This window comes from Petromyzon marinus, unplaced genomic scaffold (genome assembly GCF_048934315.1).
Source record: "Petromyzon marinus isolate PM22_M1 ecotype Great Lakes invasive population unplaced genomic scaffold, UKy_Petmar_22M1.pri1.0 PM_G_Scaffold_7, whole genome shotgun sequence".
NCBI lineage: Eukaryota > Metazoa > Chordata > Hyperoartia > Petromyzontiformes > Petromyzontidae > Petromyzon > Petromyzon marinus.
Window position 1 is genome coordinate 5,638,099 of NW_027423024.1, and position 21,605 is coordinate 5,659,703.

Sequence of the window (21,605 nt, forward strand, 5' to 3'; positions counted from 1 at the left end):
ATTGTAGTGAATTTGGGCCCATTGCATAAACATTCAGATAAAAATAATCGATTGTTTTCATATTCGATTCAATGCATGCTTAATTAAATGCGAAATCGATATTGATATCAATGGATCAATCCATCATTCCATTTTACTGTCTGTCATTAAAAACGGTGCTGGCTCATTCTAATGTGGGTATTAGCTACCCCAAGTGATACAGCCAACTTCGAGGGATGGATGAGTAAAGAATCCACTTATTTGGCTAATCTTAGCAAAGGTCAAGGCAATCGTCGAGAAGCCTTAAACCTATCACCTGGCTCACCTGTGGAGTCACGCCGTGAAATAGGTGGCGTTGGGTCATTACGACGTCTTCCTTCTATTTAAACAGTAACGTGAAAGTAATATATATATACTGTACACAAGCAAGTGGAACAAATCTTGGCAACAAATCTCAGCAATGATTATACTTGCATTGTCTTTAGTCACAGAAACAGTAATCTGAGATGCACATTGAGTAATGGAAGGTGATTTAATCCTTTGAGTAAGTAATTTATTTCTTCAACAGATATAATTTTTCATACAGTTAGCTTGCAAAGAAAAAACACATTTTCATTTTGAACTCATCTATATTCCCGCATTGTGTTTTATTAGCATTATTGGTTTGTGCCTTTGAAATTAAATGATGTCGCATTTGATTTACAATCAGGTATAACCTTCATTAAAACTGCGCAGAGCTTAGAGTGAATAAATAAGGTTGGTTACTGTGTCCATATTCTTTGAAGTCTATGGGAGACTTTAACATTGAAGTCTATGGGAGACTTTAACATTGAAGTCTATGGGAGACTTTAGCATTGAAGTCTATGGGAGACTTTAACATTGAAGTCTATGGGAGACTTTAACATTGAAGTCTATGGGAGACTTTAACATTGAAGTCTATGGGAGACTTTAACATTGAAGTCTATGGGAGACTTTAGCATCGAAGTCTATGGGAGACTTTAACATTGAAGTCTATGGGAGACTTTAACATTGAAGTCTATGGGAGACTTTAACATTGAAGTCTATGGGAGACTTTATCATTGAAGTCTATGGGAGACTTTAACATTGAAGTCTATGGGAGACTTTAACATTGAAGTCTATGGGAGACTTTAACATTGAAGTCTATGGGAGACTTTAGCATTGAAGTCTATGGGAGACTTTAACATTTAAGTCTATGGGAGACTTTAACATTGAAGTCTATGGGAGACTTTAACATTGAAGTCTATGGGAGACTTTAACATTGAAGTCTATGGGAGACTTTAACATTGAAGTCTATGGGAGACTTTAACATTGAAGTCTATGGGAGACTTTAGCTTCGAAGTCTTTGGGGAGACTTTAACATTGAAGTCTATGGGAGACTTTAACATTGAAGTCTATGGGAGCCTTTAACATTGAAGTCTATGGGAGACTTTAACATTGAAGCCTATGGGAGACTTTAACATTGAAGTCTATGGGAGACTTTAACATTGAAGTCAATGGGAGACTTTAACATTGAAGTCAATGGGAGACTTTAACATTGAAGTCTATGGGAGAATTTAGCATTGAAGTCTATGGGAGACTTTAACATTGAAGTCTATGGGAGCCATACTCTTTGGTTATTTCGGTAAAGTCACGTAGTAGGTGTAAAATCAAATAAATCACGACGTTTCGGGCGCAACACAAGCGTCCATCATCAGGTGGGGAAGCATGGCCTGCTGCTGAGGCAGACTGTTTTATATGTGCATATTCATGCACTTCATATCAGAGCAATATTAACAAGTATGAGACCATCAGCTCAGAAATATCCACTGCTGAATGAAAGCATTCCCACGCTAATACAATTCCACATGGTCTTTCGATGGTGCTAATACCATCCATCTCATGCCTGCGCGTTATCGTTTCACATTACTCCACGTCCATGGTGATAATCCTTGAGGGAGTCATTTCTGCTTTGGCTACCATTCCATCAGCAGCCTTGACCATCCCTGAAAGCGGTGTGAGTGTCTTTCTCAAGCCCACTCCGGTGGTCCATCCTAGAACACGACTTTAGGCACGTAACTTGTAATGTACAAATGTGGTTCTTTTTTCACAGCCTCTTTTATCTGTATCTGCAGTTACATCATTGTCATTTTTTTATTTACCCGAGCCTTAGCCCACGCTAGCTCCCTGGTTCCCTCTATCCTGGTCCTCTCCCGGGAGGCTGTCTGACCTGGCCCAGCTTCGGTGCAGGTCCCGACCACCAGCCACACGAGTCCGGCCCTCAGAAGGACATCGGCCCTCTTGGCTCTGGGGTCACACCCTGGCTTGCCTTGCCCGGCCCTCAGAAGGGCAGCGGGCCAAAGGAGTTCCAGGGTCTGGCTAGTCGATCTTCGTTCTTTACTGGCTCTTCATCTTGCTTGAGTCGAACTAAACCTCAGTTCCCCGGGTCCCACCTTTTATACTGTCGCTCACTGAGGGGTGGGGCTGGGAGTGATCACAGCGTCCCCACAGTCCCCCAGGCTGGTGGCCGTAGTGGACGTGTTTGTGGCCACCGTCACACAACCGCGTGTCACCCTCCCGTAACACCTCTACACGTGTTTGTGGCCACCGTTACACAACCGCGTGTCACCCTCCCGTAACGCCTCTACACGTACAACACTCTTCATGTGCAAGGCAAGGTGGTCTGAGCCGGAGAAAGACCTGCAAAGATCACAAGCTCGCATTACAACTGTGGACTGTGGGGATGAGAGTGTGTGGTGCCACAACAGCGAAGCCGCTCCGTCGAAACCGGGGCCGTCGCTGTGCTGCTGCGACCGAGAAGCCACCCGGCTCCCATCACAGCACTTCCCCCGCCACCCCCCCCCCCCCCCCCAGGCCAACTGGCACTGCGGCACCGTGGCTTAACTTAGAATTTAATGACCACGGAGAACTCGCTGAGAACCGCATTGAGGAGATGCCCAGGACACACACGGACCAGCAGACAGGTGGGGACCAGGGCAGTGTGGGTTAGCGTCTCTACCCATGGTGCACCGCGGGCTAGCGTCTCTACCCATGATGCACCACGGATTAACGACCCTACCAATGATGCACTGCGGATTAACGGCCTGACCCGTGATGCACCGCGGATTAACGGCCTGACCCGTGATGCACCGCGGACGGGTGGTGCGAGGGCTTTGAAAGGAGCATAAAAAGGGACGCTTTGGGCAAGCACGGGGCCATTTATTTTATTTGACTGGAGATCAACAGGAGGGAGGGATCGAGGAGCTGTCACCTGACTGTTACTCACACGTCCGTGAGACAGAGAACAGCCAGATTCTGTTTACAGCATCATCAATCCGCGACCTCCATCGCTGCGAGGTCGGACCGTAAGTACGAGGGAGAGAGGTAAGACAAAGGAACGAAATTCGGAGAGAAAATAGAGGGCAGACAGGTCCATTAAGTATCAGGCAGTAGCGAGATAGGTTAGACGTGTCCTGCTGGTCCGTACTGACACACACAGTCTAGTTTGATACTCGTGGGGAATAAAACCACTAATAGGATAAAGCTGTGTCGTGGTCACTGTGAGTGCGAGGAGGGAGACGGAGTGTTTGGTGTTCGCATACCGGTACGAGTGTGTACAGAGTTTCGATTTAAAGCTTTCGTGACTGCAATGATTCATCTTCTTTGGTTCTTTCGGTAAAGTCACGTAGAATGAGAATAAAATAATAAATTGATCAAATAAAATAACACAATAATATTCTCACGACGTTTCGGCCACAACACAAGCGGCCTTCATCAGGTGAAGGGGGCGAGACTGTCTGGCAGGACAGCGCTGGAGCCTCCAGGACAGCGCTGGAGCCTCCAGCGCTGTCCTGCCAGACAGTCTCGCCCCCTTCACCTGATGAAGGCCGCTTGTGTTGTGGCCGAAACGTCGTGAGAATATTATTGTGTTATTTTATTTGATCAATTTATTATTTTATTCTCATTCTACGTGACTTTACCGAAAGAACCAAAGAAGATGTGTACAGAGTGTTTTGTGTTCGCGCGCATACGCGGCTGTTTGCAGCGAATAAGGGAGTAGAACGTGCTTAGTGCCGGTACCTGTACGATCGTTTACAGTATCGTTCAGCGCGCGCGTACCTACACGAATATCTTCGGTGGTGCCCAGCGCTCGCGTACCTGCGCAATAGCCTACAGTAGCGCTTTACGCTCGCGCGCCTGTGTAACGGGGTGGCGGGGTGGCGGGCGCGCACTCGAGCGATTGTCTAATAGCGAATTAAGCTCCTGGCGTGCGCGAATACGCAGCTGTGTAAACAGCCCGTTAAATCGGAGCAAAGTAATCGAGGCGTGTTTGTTTTTGCTTAAGTGCGTGGAGCGTGGGTGGGAGGGAATCCCATGGGGGCGCGCCGCGCTTGTTTATTCCCGTGCAGGACAGGGTTCTACTTTGCGAGCGCGCTCACCGCGACACGCCGCCGTTCAACAGGGTAGCGCATCGCGAGCGTAAAGCGTACGAGCCGCTAATTAAGCTACGCAAACGCGGTCGACATCCCAGGCAGAGGTACAGGGGGGCGAGGCATTAGGGGTCGGTAGTCTGGACCTGACAGAGCAGCCGGGGGGTAGCGGTATGAGTGGAACGGGGGAGTCGGTGGGCAACGGCCCCGACAATTCAGTGATGGCGGGGGACGGTAGCCCCCACATTTTCCCTCCCCCAGGACCTCACAGAAATGCTCAGAAAATCTACAAACCTGTTCCTGGGGGTCGGAGATTGGATCACCGTTTTTTCCCCTAATGATGGTAATAGGTGTGGCCCTGCAGGTTACTTTTTTGATGGAGTTAAATAGAGATTTGTGATCGCGGGCCACTGAGGCAGACTTCATCTCCTCAGCAACCCGCGACCACCACCCATCCTTGCAGCGCCTCACGGCTCTCCGAACCTCCGAGGGACGTGGAATTCTGTTGCCAATAACAGTGGGCTTGTCGCTGTTTCTCAACCATCCTGAACACCTCCTCTGTCAGCCAGGGTCTCTTGGGAGGTCTGGAACGCGTACCCAAAGCAGCCATTGCAGCTGCATGAGTCACAGTCCTAAACGTCGCCCATTTACCCTCGACATCAGGAAGACTCGGGGACAATGCCAATCCCAGCCACACGCGATGATGAAATTCTCGCTTGCAACTTTCATCAGATAACTGAGACCAGACCACTTTAGGTTGGAATGGGGTCCTGGGTGTACACCCACCACCGGAGTGGAAGAATGGTAGGCGCATCTGACAGATGACTAATCGATGGTCAGAGGGCAGATCAGCTCCACGGTCGGTCCTGGTGTCAAGGACATGGGCTCGCATCCGCTGGTCCGTCACTATGTAGTCCAGCAGATGTTCTTGCTTGGACCCGGCATGCATCCATGACGTTGTGTGGATGCGCCGATGCCGGAACAGCGTGTTGGTAATTACAAGCCCATGGGCTGCACAAAAATCTAGCAGCCTCCTACCATTATTATTGAGCTTATCTGGCCCATGCCCTCCAATCACTCCAGCCCAGGTGCCAGCATCATGGCCAACTCGGGCATTGAAGTCACCCAACATAATGACTCTATCCCGAGGTGCCGCTTTAGCCAGCACCTGTGACAGGAGGTCATAGAAGGCATCTGACTCATCGGCTTTGCCTGCATCCCTCCACGGATGTTCGTCTTCGGTGGGGGCATAATTAACCACGACCACCACTCCTCACCTAAGGTTGATGGGAAGGTGAGCCCAAAGTAGCCTTGGGCTTACGGCTTCCCACACCTCACCGCCACGCTCCCACGCCCCCTATCTCCTCGCGGTGCCGGACGGGCAACTCTGTCGTGGACAGTGCTGTGGGGGGGGAGGGCCAATTCCGATTGGCTCCTCCCCTCATGGCGTCTGTGTCCAGCACAGTGGCTAAATGGGGGCTCTGGACGGGTGCGAGGGGCTGGTAACCCCTCCACCTTCAATTAATTACCACTAAACCACGAGTTAAACTGAAATATGTTACTAATAAGCTTGTGCCGGAGGCCCTGGGGGGACAGGCGTCTATGACATCTCCTGGCCAAACCCCAATTGGCAGAGCCAGGAGATTGAATCTCTATCCTCGGGGCTCCTCCAGAAACAAGGAAAAGCCACTATGGATGGCCACGTGGAATGTTCGAACACTCACTGCGGAGAAGAGCTGCCACTCCTCTGTCGGGAGCTGAACCGGTACCGCCTGGATCTCTGTTGCATTCAGGAGGTCCGGTGGACCGGTTCTGGCTCCTGCCACCATGAGGGGTGGACAGTTCTCTACTCAGGGCAGCAGACTGCCAAACAACAGGGTGTGGCTCTTCTAAGGCCCCCCACACACACACACAGACAAAGACAAAGATCCCCCATATAGCCTGTAACAGACTGTAGGGGCAAGTGCTGTTAGCGAGCACCTATGAAGGCCGGAACGGTACACGAGGGGGTGGGTGGCCAGCACCACGCACGACCGTCTTTGTCTCCCACACCAGGTACTCATTTGAGGCTGAGTCGACCTAGGGGAGGCCCGGGACCGGTTCAGATAATCGTCACTGGTGTTGGCCGTGAGCGGGAATCGAACCCGGGTCGCCAGGTTCATAGCGCAGCGCGCTAACCGCTACACTATCGCTCCCCACACACAGACACACACGCACACACACACACAGGGCACACACAGACACCCACACGCACAGACACCCACACACGCGTGTGCTCTTCTTCAAAGACTCTGTGAAGAATAATAGGAGCATTAAAAGCGGAGCCAAATGTTCAAACCGGCAAACGTTACAGAGTGGTGGTGTGTGTGTGCGTGTGAAACAAAGGCTGTCCACGTACCCCCCCCCCCCTCGTGTGCCGTTCCGACCTTCATAGGTGCTTCTCGCTAACAGCACTTGCCCCCACAGTCTGTTACAGGCTACACGGGGGATCTTTGTCTCCTTCATAGACATTGCTGCTGCTACTCGCTAACAGCATTTGCCCCTACAGTCTGTTACATGTTACACGGGGGACCTCTGTCTATTTACATGTGGGGGAGTGATGGCGCAGTGGTTAGCGCACTTAGCCACGATCCCAGGCAACCGGAGTTCGATTCCGCCAACATCAGTGACGAATTATCTGCACCGATCCTGGGTCCTCCCTTAGATAGACTCAGCCTCAAATGAGTACCTTGTGCGGTGTGTCGTAAACATCACCACTGGGGAGACAAAGGCGGCCGGGCGTGGTGTTGGCCACCCAACCGGCTCGTGTGCCGTACCGACCTTCATAGGTGCTCTCTAACAGCACTTGCCCCGGCAGTCTGTTGCAGGCTACACGAGGGATCTTGGTATTGTTTCTTGAAAGCACAAAGAATGTGTGTATGTCTGTGAGCAGAGTGGAGGATCGAGGTTTAGCAACTGGGGGGTTGGTAGGAAGAGGTAGTGATGGGTGGGACACGTAAAAAGAACTCGATTGGACGTGCAAGATGACATCATGTCACCCGGGGATTAACAGGCTTTGAGAAGATAAGAGGGGAGGGAGAGAGCAAATCGAATTCAGAGTTCACCTGGAGCCGCCCTGAATCCCAGCCGCCCTCAGCGTCCGCCTGACGCCCGTTGGGTGCAGCTGCGAACCATTGCCCAGGCAGAGTCTTCGCTGCCCAGCGTCCTCCCCAACTTCCACCGTGCGAGGTGAGTGATCGTTCAGTTGGTCAATTTCATTTGGCGTGACCCCGGGGTCCCGAAAAAATCAGGTCAATATTTATTATTTTTCAGTCCGCCCTCCGGTTAGCCATCGATCCTCAGCTTCTATGCCAAGGCGAGCCTGCGCCCGCAGTGAATTTAACGTGTTTATGTAATTTTTCAACTTTTTACGAAACTTAGTTCCCCGAGTAGCTCTCAACGAGGCCAATTGATTGACCACTAGTTTTGCTGTCGGTAAGGCAAGACTCGTGTCGCTACGCGGTTTTTCCCACCCCGGGGCAGTGATGAGACCCCCGGGGTCCTGCCAATTGCTTCAATTCAGCCCTGTTAGCCGTTAGCCCTAGCCTGAGAATAGTCGCACATCGCGAAGGGTGGGAAATAAGAGGCTAGGCGAGATCCGTGGAGTGTTCGCTGGGGGGGGGGGGGGCATAAACAGGGGTTCACTATTCACGCCGGGAATAAAACCTTGGTACAAGATTGATGGTCGACGCGTTGTGCGTGTGTGTGTGTGAAGAGTGGTGGAACAGCGATTGGCACACTGCCGTGTGTGGGTGATATAAATTAGTGGGTTTGGTTTGGCCATGTTTGTTGTAGTACGGAGTTAGACTGATGGGATTTTTGCACACAGCGTTGGTGTACGGTGCTTTTTCAGGATTTTTTCCTGGATTTTCTGTTTCCACAAAGTCACAAAGTCACTTTAAGATGTTTTCTTGTTCGCGTTTTTGTTTGTTGCGGTTGCACCCGATTCAAGAGCCGAATGGCTCACAGGGCTATACACCAAATAAATGAAACTGAAACTAGGTGGTTATCCCGAGAGCGCAAACTAATGAGTATCCGTACAGCTGCGGAGTTTCTGCAGCTGCCAGCGAGTTAATAAATAACCACTCGAGGGCGGTCGCCGTGTTGACACAAGGGCTTAGCAGCTGGGGGGGGGGGGGGGGGCATCCCGCCCTCTCACGGGGAGCGGGGCGTCAGCCCCCACGAGAGCATAAACGTTGTGACGTTTACTAAGCGTTCCTGCTACATGTTTTTTTTCAGCTGTGGATTAACTTTCGAAAATCTGTGAAATCTGGATGCAAAAGTAACTGGCAATTCTTGAGAATATTTTTTTGTTTGTTAATCGAGAAATCTGGAGATAGTACGGCAAAGAGAAATCTGCAGAAAATCGGAGAGCTTTGTAAAAAAAAATATTGGTAAATCTAGAGACTATATCTGAAATGTCTTGGATACAGTCTGCGAAACTCCTGAGAAATCTGGAGAGTCAAACAAAATCCCGAGATATCCGAAGAAAAAAATCGCTTCGAAAAATGCAGAGACATCTGTAGAAGGATCACACTCGTCCAAGACGTCCTTCCCACTTCCCGTGACTGCAGCCTCAAGGTGCACATGGCCTGGCACAAGCGTCGTGGTGACGTCACCGCCACTTAGTGGCGAATGGCGGTTGTTGTGTGTCTATGTGTGTGTGTCTACGTGTGTGTGTCTACGTGTGTGCGTGTACACGTGTGTGTGTACACGCGTGTGTGTGTACACGCGTGTATGTTTACACGTGTGTGTACACCTGTGTGTGTACACGTGTGTGTACACACGTGTGTGTACACGTGTGTGTGTGTGTACATGCGTGCGTGTGTGTACACGTGTGTGTGTGTACACACGTGTGTGTGTACACCTGTGTGTGTGTATACGTGTGTGTACACGCGTGTGTGTACACGTGTGTGTATACGTAGGAGTTAGTTTCGGGTACTTTGTTGTTAAACAGTTGCTGAGCATAGGCACAAAAGTCAAACGAGCGGTCAGCAACTAACGGCAAATGTCAAAATGTAGTTAGAATGTAGTTAGGGTTCGATGTGTCTTGAATTGAGCCGAGGTCGTTGTCATCAAGAACTTGTGGGGATGAGGAGAAGAGGGGACGGGAGGGAATTCCAGAGCTGATGGCGGCAAGTGGGAATTTTCGTGTTGTTTCGGGAGCGTTTGGGGGAGGGGTGAGAGGTGTGCTTCGTCTATGCAGAGGATGATGCTCTGGGCAATAAAAAATAATTAATCGGGCGAGTGCGATTAGCGAGTGCGCGGCGTTTGTGGAGCCTTTTGGTAAGAGCACGGTTATCAGTTTGCTGAAGTTTGTAGTCGCTTACTGACCCCTGTGACCCCCCTACTGGACGTGTGTGGAAAAGAGCTTCATAGCTCCTCGGATTCCTCCTCCTGCAGTCTACATACAGATCGTGAGACTCTGCATCGCGAGGACTCGGGTGGTCAGCCTCTCTGAGTGCGCGGTGTTTCGGGGCTGCGTGGTGTACAAAGCAGCACGGTGTTGTAGCTTTGTACAGCCTCTTAAGTAACAGTGCGCGTTGTTTAGCGACAGCGTGGTGAAGCAGTTTGTAACAGCGAAGACTATGGGGGGGTCAGCCTGGTGGGGGTGGGTAGGTGGTGGGGGTGGGTAGGTGGTGGGGGTGGGTAGGTGGGTGGGTGGTGGGGGTGGGTAGGTGGGTGGGTAGGTGGTGGGGGTGGGTAGGTGGGTGGGTGGTGGGGTGGGTAGGTGGTGGGTGTGTGGTGGGGGTGGGTAGGTGGGTAGGTGGGTGGGTGGTGGGGGTGAGTAGGTGGTGGGGTGGGTAGGTGGTGGGGGTGGGTAGATGGGTGGGTAGGTGGGTGGGTGGGGGTGAGTAGGTGGTGGGGTGGGTAGGTGGTGGGGGTGGGTAGATGGGTGGGTAGGTGGGTGGGTGGTGGGGGTGGTAGGTGGGTAGGTGGGTGGGTAGGTAGGTGGGTAGGTGGGTGGGTAGGTGGGTCGGTGGTGGGGGTGGGTCGGTGGTGGGTCGGTGGTGGGGGTGGGTAGGTGGTGTGGGTGGGTTAGGTGGGTGGTTAGGTGGTGGGGGGTGGGTAGGTGGGTCGGTAGTGGGGTGGGTAGGTGGGTGGGTGGTGGGGGTGGGTAGGTGGGTCGGTTGTGGGGGTGGGTGGGTAGGTGGTGGGGGTGCGTTGGTGGTGGGGGTGGGTAGGTGGGTGGGTGCTGTGTAGTGGGTTGGTGGTGGGGGTGGGTGGGTAGGTGGTGAGGGTGCGTCGGTGGTGGGGGTGGGTAGGTGGGTGGGTGCTGTGTAGTGGGTCGGTGGTGAGGGTGGGTGGGTAGGTGGTGGGGGTGGGTAGGTGGGTGGGTGGTGGGGGTGGGTAGATGGGTAGGTGGTGGGTAGGTGGGTTGGTTGTGGTTAGGTGGTCGTGGTGGTGGGTGGGGGTGGGTGGGTTGGTCAGCGTGTGTGAGTGCGTGGCGTCTATGAAGTACGCGGTAGGCGGAGTGGCCCCCCCACCCACCCCCACCACCCACCCACCTACCCAACCCCACCACCGACCCACCTACCCACCCCCACTACCGACCCACGTGTGTGTGTGCGTGCTTGTATACCATCAATAGGTAAACTCCCCCCCCCCCCCCGCGCCAAACGGCAAGTCCACCGGCACGTACACCACCTCTTTCCTAAAATCCGCCAATCAAATGCTAATTTTTATGCTAATTTCTTCGTCAGAACACCTTGTTTGCTCGCACACAGTTTAAAGGTCCGCTGTCTGAGCGTGGTTGTGTTTCGCTAAATTCTCCTGTTTGATGAGTACTAGGTGCCTCGGTGAATGTATATGCTCTGACTTTAACATAGCTATTTCTGTGACCAGTTACAAGCTAATCACTCAGTTATTTCAATGCTAAATTCTATGCTAATTCCTTTGTCAAGGGGTACCTCTGCCGATGTGTATACTTTAACTTAGCTATTTCAATGAGCCATTTCAATGGTAATTATATGCTAATTCCTTTGTCAAGGCACTTTGTGTTTTTCTTCTCACACAGCTTAAAGGTCGTGATCTAAGCGTGGCTTCTCTCACTCCAGCGCTGTCCTCCAGACAGTCTCGTCCCTTCACCTGATGAAGGCCGCTTGTGTTGTGGCCGAAACGTCGTGATTTTTTGTTATTTTATTTTCACCTACGTGACTTTACCCAATAGAACCAAAGAGTATGCACTCACACACTCACACAAAGACCCACGGACTCACACAGAGACGCACAGAGACTCACACAGAGACCCGGAGACTCACACAGAGACCCACACACTCACACAGAGACCCATGGACTCACACAGAGACCCACAGACTCACTCACACAGAGACCCACAGACTCACACATAGACCCACAGACTCACACAGAGACGCACAGAGACCCACAGACTCACACAGAGACCCGGAGACTCACACAGAGACCCACATACTCACACAGAGACCCATGGACTCACACAAAGACCCACAGACTCACTCACACAGAGACCCATAGACTCACACATAGACCCACAGACTCACACAGAGACGCACAGAGACCCACAGACTCACACAGAGACCCGGAGACTCACACGAACCCACAGACTCACACAGAGACCCACAGACTCACACAGAGACCCGGAGACTCACACAGAGACCCACAGACTCACACAGACTCACACAGACACCCACTGACTCACACATGGATCCACAGACTCACACAGAGACTCTCACAGAGACCCACAGACTCACAAATAGACCCACACACTCACACAGAGACCCACCGACTCACACAGAGACCCACAGACTTCCACAGAGACCCACAGCCTCAAACATGAATCTACAGACTCACACAGAGACCCACAGACGCACACAGAGAACCACACACTCACATAGAGACTCACACGAACCCACAGACTCACACAGAGACCCACAGACTCACACAGAGACCCACACACTCACACAGAGACTCACACGAACCCACAGACTCACACAGAGACCCACAGACTCACAAGAACCCGCAGACTCACACAGAGACCCACAGACTCACACAGAGACCCACAGCCTCACACAGAGACCCACAGACTCACACAAAGACCCACAGACTCACACAGAGACCCACACTCACACAGACTCACACAGACACCCACAGACTCAAACATGGATTCACAGACTCACACAGACACCCACAGACTCAAACATGGATTCACAGACTCACACAGATACTCACACAGAGACCCACAGACTCACACATAGACCCACATACTCACACAGACACCCACAGACTCATACATGGATCTACAGACTCACACAGAGACCCACAGACTCACAGAGACCCGCAGACTCACACAGAGACCCACAGACTCACAATAACCCAAAGACTCACACAGAGACCCACAGACTCACACAGAGACCCACAGCCTCACACAGAGACCCACAGACTCACACAGAAACCCACAGACTCACACAGAGACCCACAGACTCACACAGACACCCAAAGACTCACACAGAGACCCGGAGACTCACACAAAAACACCACGCACTCACACAGAGACCTACAGACTCGTACAGAGACCCACACACAGAGAGACCCACACATTCACACAGATACCCACAGACTCACACAGATACCCACAGACTCACACATGGATCCACAGACTCAAACAGAGACCCGCACACTCACATAGAGACTTACACGAACCCACAGACTCACACAGAGACCCAAAGACTCACACAGAGACCCACAGGCTCACACAGAGACCCACAGACTCACACAGAGACTTGCACACTCACACAGAGACTCACACGAACCCACAAACTCACACAGAGACCCACAGACTCACATAGAGATCCACAGACTCACACAGAGTACCCACAGACTCACACAGAGACCCACAGACTCACACAGAGACTCACACAGAGACCCGGAGACTCACACAAAAACACCACACACTCACACAGAGACCAACACACTCGTACAGAGACCCACACACACAGAGTCCCACACATTCACACAGAGACCCACAGACTCACACAGAGACCCACAGACGCACACATGGATCCACAGACTCACACAAAGACTCACACAGAGACCCGCACACTCACACAGAGACTTACACGAACCCACAGACTCACACAGAGACCCACAGACTCACACAGAGACCCACAGACTCACACAGAGACTCACACAGAGACCCGGAGACTCACACAAAAACATCACACACTCACACAGAGACCTACAGACTCGTACAGAGACCCACACACAAAGAGACCCACACATTCACACAGAGACCCACAGACTCACACAGAGACCCACCGACTCACACAAGGATCCACAGGTTCACACAAAGACTCACAGAGCCCCACAGACTCACACATAGACCCACACACTCACACAGAGACCCACAGACTCACACGGCCTTGGTACACGTGTATATATATAGGCTGTAGTGTATACTGTAGTGTACACAGTATGTATATATACTATTATTCTGTAGTGTATACTGTAGTGTAAACACTGTATACTGTATAGGCTGTAGTGGGTCACAATAACACCGTGGACCTTAAAAACGGACAAAACATCTAACAGGCGATGTTTCAGGCAACAGTCGTCTATCACAGCACAATATAGCCGCCTCATAAATTACCTTGTAACTTGACTACACGGCAAAAAACAATACTCAATTCGCCTTTTTTTAATATAAATCGGTCCATTTAAAAACATTTGGTTCGGGACAAGAGTGTAACGTTTCTCTTAACTTTAATGAATCTTCGCTTTGCAGGTGGGTGTCGGCGTGGGAAACAAAACGCGAGAACGAGATGGACGGCAGCTGCCACCACAATGAGACAATCACCTTCTTCTACAACAACATCAAAAGGCCACTGTACGACGAGTGGTCTGTCACCAGCGTGCTGGTCATGGTGCTCGGCATCACCATGTGCCTCTTCATCATGCTGGCCAACGTCCTCGTCATGCTCGCCGTATACATCAACAAGAAACGCCACCACCCCATCTACTTCCTCATGGCCAACCTGGCCGTGGCGGATTTCTTTGCGGGAGCGGCGTATGTCTACCTGATGTTCAACACGGGACCCAACACTCACAAGCTGTCGCTGCCGACCTGGATGCTACGCCAGGGGCTGATCAACACGAGCCTCACGGCCTCCGTTGCCAGCCTCTTGGCCATAGCCATAGAGCGGCACATCACGGTGTTCCGGATGCAGATGCATTCGCGGATGAGCGAGCGGCGCGTCGCGGTCGTCATTGCGATCATCTGGCTCGTGTCCATCATCACCGGTGCCATTCCCAGCATGGGCTGGAACTGCATCTGCAACATCAGCACGTGCTCCACCATGGCGCCCCTGTACAGCACCAGCTACGTCATCTTCTGGGCCGGCTCCAATCTCTCCACATTCCTGATCATGGTGGGACTCTACAGTCACATCTTCGTGCACGTGTGGAGGAACACGATACCCGTGCCGCAGAATACCTCCAGGTCCACCCAGAGGAAAAAGGCCACCATGAGCTTGCTCATAACGGTCACCATCATGTTGGGTAAGTGTTGTGGGTCTGGGCAGCAGGTGCTCATATTCGACAACACGATTCACATTCGTCTTCGAGCGTGTGTGCGTGTGTACAGCCCCTTGTGTCGATCCGGTGCATGTGTAGGGAGTCATTTTGTAGTGTGGGTTGTGTAAAGGTGGGGTAAATAGACGTGGGAGCATAGAAAGTGTAGCACAACAATGGAGATTGTTGCACTGGCCACCATGTAGCCTCCGGGGCAGGCTACATCAATCTGACGTGCGTGACAGTCGCCTAACCAAGCACCGTCTTGGCTCAACACTCTGCTCAGCTTCTGATCGGATTTGGTGAATGTTCTCTGGGTGATTTTGGTTGTGGGCAACATTCATGGCTCATATCGCATGCCGAACAGCTTTAGGGGAAACAGTGGCCCAGTGGTTAGCGTACTGGCGCTATGAACCCAGCGACTGCTGTTCGATTTCGAACCACGGCTAACGGTGGCGAGTCGTTATCGGCACCAGGTGCGGCACCTCCCCAGTCGTTTCACCAAACTGCACCGGCTAGGTTGAAGTACGCAGAGGATTGACGAAGGCCTGTGAATTATCATTCGTACGACGACTATTCTAGCACAGCGGTTGAAACAACGGGGCAAAGTTTTTTTTTTATCTCCCCCCCCCACCGCCTCTGTCCACCCGGCAGTACGTAGGGGTCTAGCCACAGTTTGTCGATCGGCAGGTCTGGGTGTAGCGAGGTAAAGTGTGGTTCCTCGTCTGGCCAACGGTGGAAAAGCAGGTGGGAAAAGAAGCCTCTAAAGGGCCTCTCCACAGTTCTCCTCTAGTGGAGGGGCCCTCCTTGCAGCAGTCATTGAGCAAGCCATTGCAGGGTTGTGCCTTGACCTTCCACGGGTTTCAGGGAACAACGCTGATCTTGTTCCACACGTTGCTATCAAAATGCCTGACTCGTGTGTCTCGTGCCGTCGCCTCTCAGGAGCCTTCATCGTGTGCTGGACGCCAGGCCTGGTGATTCTGCTGCTGGATTCATTCTGCTCAGACTGCAATGTCCTGGCCTTTGATAAGTACTTCTTGCTCATAGCGGAGCTCAACTCCGCCATGAACCCCATCATCTACTCGATTCGGGACAAAGAGATTGTCGCCACTTTGCAGCGAATGCTGTACTGCCAAAAGGCAGAAGCCATCATCACCAATGGCTCCGACAACGTCTCCAATAAATCAACGTCCACGGCGAATCACAACCTGGTCACGCCTATCAGTCACGTGACCACCACAAGTGCGATGAAGATGAATCAGTTTAACAAAATATATATAAAACAATAAAAAATTCTCACGACGTTTCGACCATAACTCAAACGGACATCATCAGGTGTGTCGGTTTGCATAAATTATTTTTTATAAATAAATAAATGTACAGCACACCGGTGCGTTTGAGGGTAAATAGAACGTGGCCAATTCTTTATTAGTACAGCACACCGATGTGTTTGAGAGTAAATAGACGTGGCCAATTCTTTACTAGTACAGCACACCGATTTGTTTGAGGGTAAATAGACGTTGCCAATTCTTTCCTAGTGTAGAGGAGTAGTGGAGGACGTCATGTCACTCAGGGGGGTGAAAAGGGATGATGTCAGAAGTTACGGGGGATATATAAGGGGGAACCCGTGATGTAGAGGGGGTTGTCGCGAAGGGCCAGGAACGGAGAGAGTTGGGGAGTTGGGATCCAGGTTAGGGGGAATCAGCGCCAGGCGAGTGTGCTACTTCACCCGGCCGACCGAGTTGGGTGATCCCTCGGTTGGTGCTGGGGGGGGGGAGATCACGTATAGCCTGGGTGGAGCTAGGGGCCTCCCGGTACCCTTTCCCCTGGGGAGAAATTAGGGTTGTCACCTGTTGGGCGTAAGCCTTTAATAAGTTACCGGCAGTAGCCCTTAATAAAACTTGGTATCAGCCACTACTAAAGAACCGTGTCCGTGTCGTCAATTGCACCTCAACAACTGGTGCCAGAAGTGGTTTCGTTCCGCGCCGCAATGCCTAGATCCGGCGCGAAACGAAAGACTACGCCTAGGGTGCACCAGGGCGACAAGGACGTCGGCGAGCTGGCGATGATCCCGGAGACCGGGGGCCCGGTGATGTTCCCCGTGGAGATGGTCCAGTCGGGGCCAGAAGAGGCGGCGGTCGGGGGAGCTGCCGCGCCGCCGTCGGACGAGTGGTGCGCCATCGCGGCCAGGCTGGAGACGCTGCAGCTCACGATGGCGCAGCTCGCCGTCGCTTTGGCAGAGGTGGGGGACCGCGTACACTCGGCGGGCGGTGATTTTTGCCAAAACCGCGGGATCGCCGACATCGCGAATCCTGCCAAAACCATAATTCCCGCCAACGCGCTGCCGGGTGTGCCGCGGCAATCGGGCGCCATTTTTTATGCGCCGCCGGATCCAGCCGCCATTGTCGCTGCGATGCAGGAACCGGCCGCCATTGTTGGCGCGACGCCGGAACCGGCTTCGCATCATACTATCGTCGGTTTCGTTCGCGATTTTGCGACTATTGCGAAGCCACTGCACGCCCTCTCGGCCAAAGGTACAAAATTTCGCTGGGGGATGGAGGAGGAAAACGCCTTTGTGGCGCTTCGCACGGCCCTGGCGGATGCGCCGCCCTTGGGGTATCCCGATTTCTCTAAACCCTTCTCGACACCGACGCCAGTGACACGGGCATTGGAGCCGTCTTGGCCCAGGTGATCGATGGGGTGGAACAGGTGGTGGCCTATTGTCTCCCACTGAGCAGCGGTACTGCGTCACCAGGAGGGAGCTGCTGGCTTTTGTTTTTTTTGTCCAGCTGTACCGGCCGTATTTGTATGGTCGCCGGTTCACCGTCCGGACTGACCATGCAGCCCTGCAGTATTCCCTGTGAATTGACCAGCCCTCGGGTCAGCTGTCCCGCTGGCTCGAGGCGCTCCAGGAGTACCCCTTCGATGTCATCCACAGGAAGGGGACTCGGCATGGGAATGCGGACGGCCTTTCCAGGCTGCCCCCGGACAGCGGGTGCGCTTGTGCCCTGGGTTCCAGCCGCTGTAAGGCCCCAGTGAACACTGCGGCCCAGTTGGTCGCATCGGCCCGAAGCGGCACCCCCTCCGGGTGTGGCATTGCATTGCCTGTTGATTTTGGCCTGGGACTCCCCCGGGAGGTATGGTCCAAGTTGCAGATGGAGGATTCCTCTCTGCTGAGGCTGCGACGCCGGGTTGGGTCAAAGGCCCGTAGCTCGGTTCCGTCGGCGGCCCCGGTGATCGTAGTACATGACGGCCTCCTCATGTGTTGGGATGCCCAGTTGGAATGCTATTGTGTGGTGGTGCCCATTGGCTTACGAGGAAAATTGACCCGGGTTATTCATGAAAAACTTATGCACTTCGGCTACCATACGACCTTGTTGACCCTTAAACGGAATTACTATTGGCCGGGTGTGGAGGATGATGTGGCTCTGATTTTGAAAGGTTGCCACGACTGTGCGCGGAGGAAGGCCCCTGTTGGTCAGGATCGGGCGCCGCTGCAGTCCATCCGGGTTTCTCGTGTCAATGAGCTCGTGGCACTCGACATTCTGGGGCCATTCCCTGCATCCCATCGGGGCCATAGGTACCTCTTGGTGGGCGTGGAGTATCTCACACGTTGGCCTATGGCGTGGCCTCTGGTGGACCAATCGGCCTCGTCCATCACTGAGGCGTTGTTCAGGGGTACGTCCTTGACAAAGGGGCGCCAGAACAGCTCTTGGCGGATCAGGGGCGGAATTTTTCTTCCCGTTTGCTCAAGAAGGTCTGTGACCTCCTTGGGACGAAGAAGGTCCACACCTCGCCCTACCACCCCCAGTCCGACGGGATGGTAGAGCGATTAAACCGCACGCTCACGTCCATGCTGTGTCATGTGAGCACGTCCGAATTGGACTGGGACCTGTTCATCCTGGGGGTGCTGGCCACGTACAGGTTAGCTCCTCATGCCTCGACGGGGTTCTCACCATTTTACCTCATGTATGGAAGAGAACCCGAACCCCTGATGCACATCCAACTGGACCTCGGGCCTGCCAAAAAGGGTTAGCCTGTTCCCATCCAGATGCGGATTGCGCTCGATCGGCTGCGCGAGGCGCGGTTGGCGGCGTTAGATAATTCGGCCAGCCGATAGGCGGCCTCCGAGCGTCTGCCCAAACACCAGGCTGTCGGCCGCCCGTGGGAAAAGGGCCAGTTGGCGTGGCTGCACTGCCCCCAAGTGCCGGTGGGTACGTCTCCTAAATTACATCGCCCATGGCAGGGCCCTGTCGAGGTCGTGGAGGTCCGCTGTCCGCAATGTGTCCGCATCCGGTGGGGCCGTCGTCACTGGACCGTGCACCCGTCGCGGCTCAAGCGGGTGGTGCCGCCGGGGCTCCCTGATTCATCCCCATTTTTGGAGCGGTCGGCGATTGCTGCGTCCGACGAGCCGGGCCGCGGGGGTCGTGGAAATGCGAGCGATGCCCTGCCCTTGTGTATGCCCGCAGAGCCACCGACAGTGACGCCGCCAACAGCGGGCCGTCCGGCGGGTGTCCCGGCGGCGACCCTGCCTCCCTCCAGGCCACCGCCCGGTCCGGACACCGACGCCACAGGGAGCAGTGGGCCGCCGTTAGAGGCGCCAGCGGAGCCCCTGCCAGTGGTGCCGCCGGTGACACCTTAGCTCGGCCACGTGCCGGCGGGCTCGGCTTTGGCCGGCGCACCGTCGCCTCAGGCGGCCGACACCACACGGGGAGCAGGCCGCCGGCGGCGGGCACGCGCTCATGGGGCGTGCGCATACACTGACGGCCCGCGGAGTCGTCTACTTCGATCCCCTGCCTTGTCGCCACTTACGTTGCCGGGTGGTGACTGTCCAGACTTTTCTGATCCCGTGCTGCCCTAGTGTTGTGTTCTGCTAGCAGCCGGGGTTGTCTCTATACGCATGCGTCCTTGGGGTTTCTGGTAAGGGTGGCTTCCCGCCAAATGGACTCCTCTCGCATAATTGTTGCAGACGGTTCGGCTGGGTTTTTTTCACGGGGGGGGGGGGGGTAAAAAGGGATGACGTCAGAAGTTACGGGGGATATATAAGGGGGAACGCGTGACGTAGAGGGGGTCGTCGCGAAGGGCCAGGAACAGAGAGAGTTGGGGAGTCGGGATCCCGGGTAGGGGGAATCAGCACCAGGCGAGTGTGATACTTCACCCGGCTGACCGAGTTGGGTGATCTCTCGGTCGGTGCTGGGGGGGGAGATCACGTATAGCCTGGGTGGAGCTAGGGACATCCCAGTACCCTTTCCCCTGGGGAGATGTTAGGGTTGTTACCTGTTGGGCATAAGCCTTTAATAAGTTACCGGCAGTAGCACTTAATAAACCTTGACATCAGCTCCTACTAAAGAACCATGTCGTCAGTTGCACCTCAACACTAGTACAGCACACCGGTGTGTTTGAGGGTAAATAGAACGTGGCCAATTCTTTACTAGTACAGCACACCGGTGTGTTTGAGTGTGATTAGAACGTGGCCAATTCTTTACTAGTACAGCACACCAGTGTGTTTGAGGGTAATTAGAACGTGGCCAATTCTTTACTAGTAAAGCACACCGGTGTGTTTGAGGGTAATTAGAACGTGGCCAATTCTTTAATAGTACAGCACACCGGTGTGTTTGAGGGTAAATCCATAACATTTACTATTTGAGGACGCTGTTTCACCAGTAATTACAGCCGGCATCGTCAGGCGACAGCCAGATTTGGCTCCCCAACACACAACCGGTGTCGTGCTGCACTCGTAACGAATTGGCACGTCTTGTTCACGTGACAAACCTTCCTCATTGGCTGTCGGGTGGTGGCGGGTTTAACGACATATTTAAGTGATCTAACCCCCCCCAAAAAACCCCCTCATGGATAAAATTGGTCGCAAAAGCTTCCTACTACTACCACGTGTTCAAGTGTTTATACATTTCGTATATTTTGATGGTAAAGTTTTTTTGACGTCTGTAGCAGTCGTGCAAAACCGAACATTAATAGGTTAATAACGGATATGAATACCGAGTCTGTGGTTTCTGATAGTCTCCCGTGACGGAACGTTCATATATCGCGACAATCGTCGTACCTAATAGCGAGAACTGGTATCGTACCATGCACAATGACACCATGACAACACTCGCCACAACCCAGCTGGTATAGCAGGTTATGGTTGCAGCTTGTTATGCTAAGTGCCTCTTGTAAAGCTGCCCTCTTGCCTTCCTTGAAGCAATGTCGGTTGAAAATAAATCACTGGAAGCCTTAGAGCAGGGGTGGGGAACCTTTTTTCTGCCAAGGGCCATTTGGATATTTATATAACATCATTCGCGGGCCATACAAAATCATCCACTTACAAATTTGCCCGTTATATTTGGTCAAACATTTTATTAACTCGCCCCTAATGCTATGGCTGGAACTGCTTCTCTTTGGTGAGGCGTGTGATGATGTTAGTTGGTATTGATGTTGCTGCTACTCGCAACTGCTTTTCCAGGTTTGCTCCTAGATTTATTTAATTTCGAGTCCCGACCGGGGTTGCCTTGGCAGGGCCAGACCCAAATGATTTTGCGGGCCTCATACGGCCCACGGGCCGAACGTTCCCCACCCCTGCCTTAGAGACTCAAACATAAACTCGGGTCCCACACA

General features: G+C 52.9%; 1 protein-coding gene across 1 annotated transcript; it reads left to right on the forward strand.

The window, feature by feature from the left end:
* The first annotated feature begins 7,515 nt into the window (after positions 1–7,515).
* Positions 7,516–17,035, forward strand: LOC142920235 (lysophosphatidic acid receptor 1-A-like). The gene is made up of 3 exons (XM_076062728.1): positions 7,516–7,634; positions 14,206–14,978; positions 15,933–17,035. Exons 2-3 carry the CDS (start codon positions 14,243–14,245, stop codon positions 16,277–16,279), a joined length of 1,083 nt encoding a protein of 360 aa, XP_075918843.1. The 5' UTR covers positions 7,516–7,634; positions 14,206–14,242; the 3' UTR covers positions 16,280–17,035.
* Positions 17,036–21,605: the final 4,570 nt, after the last annotated feature.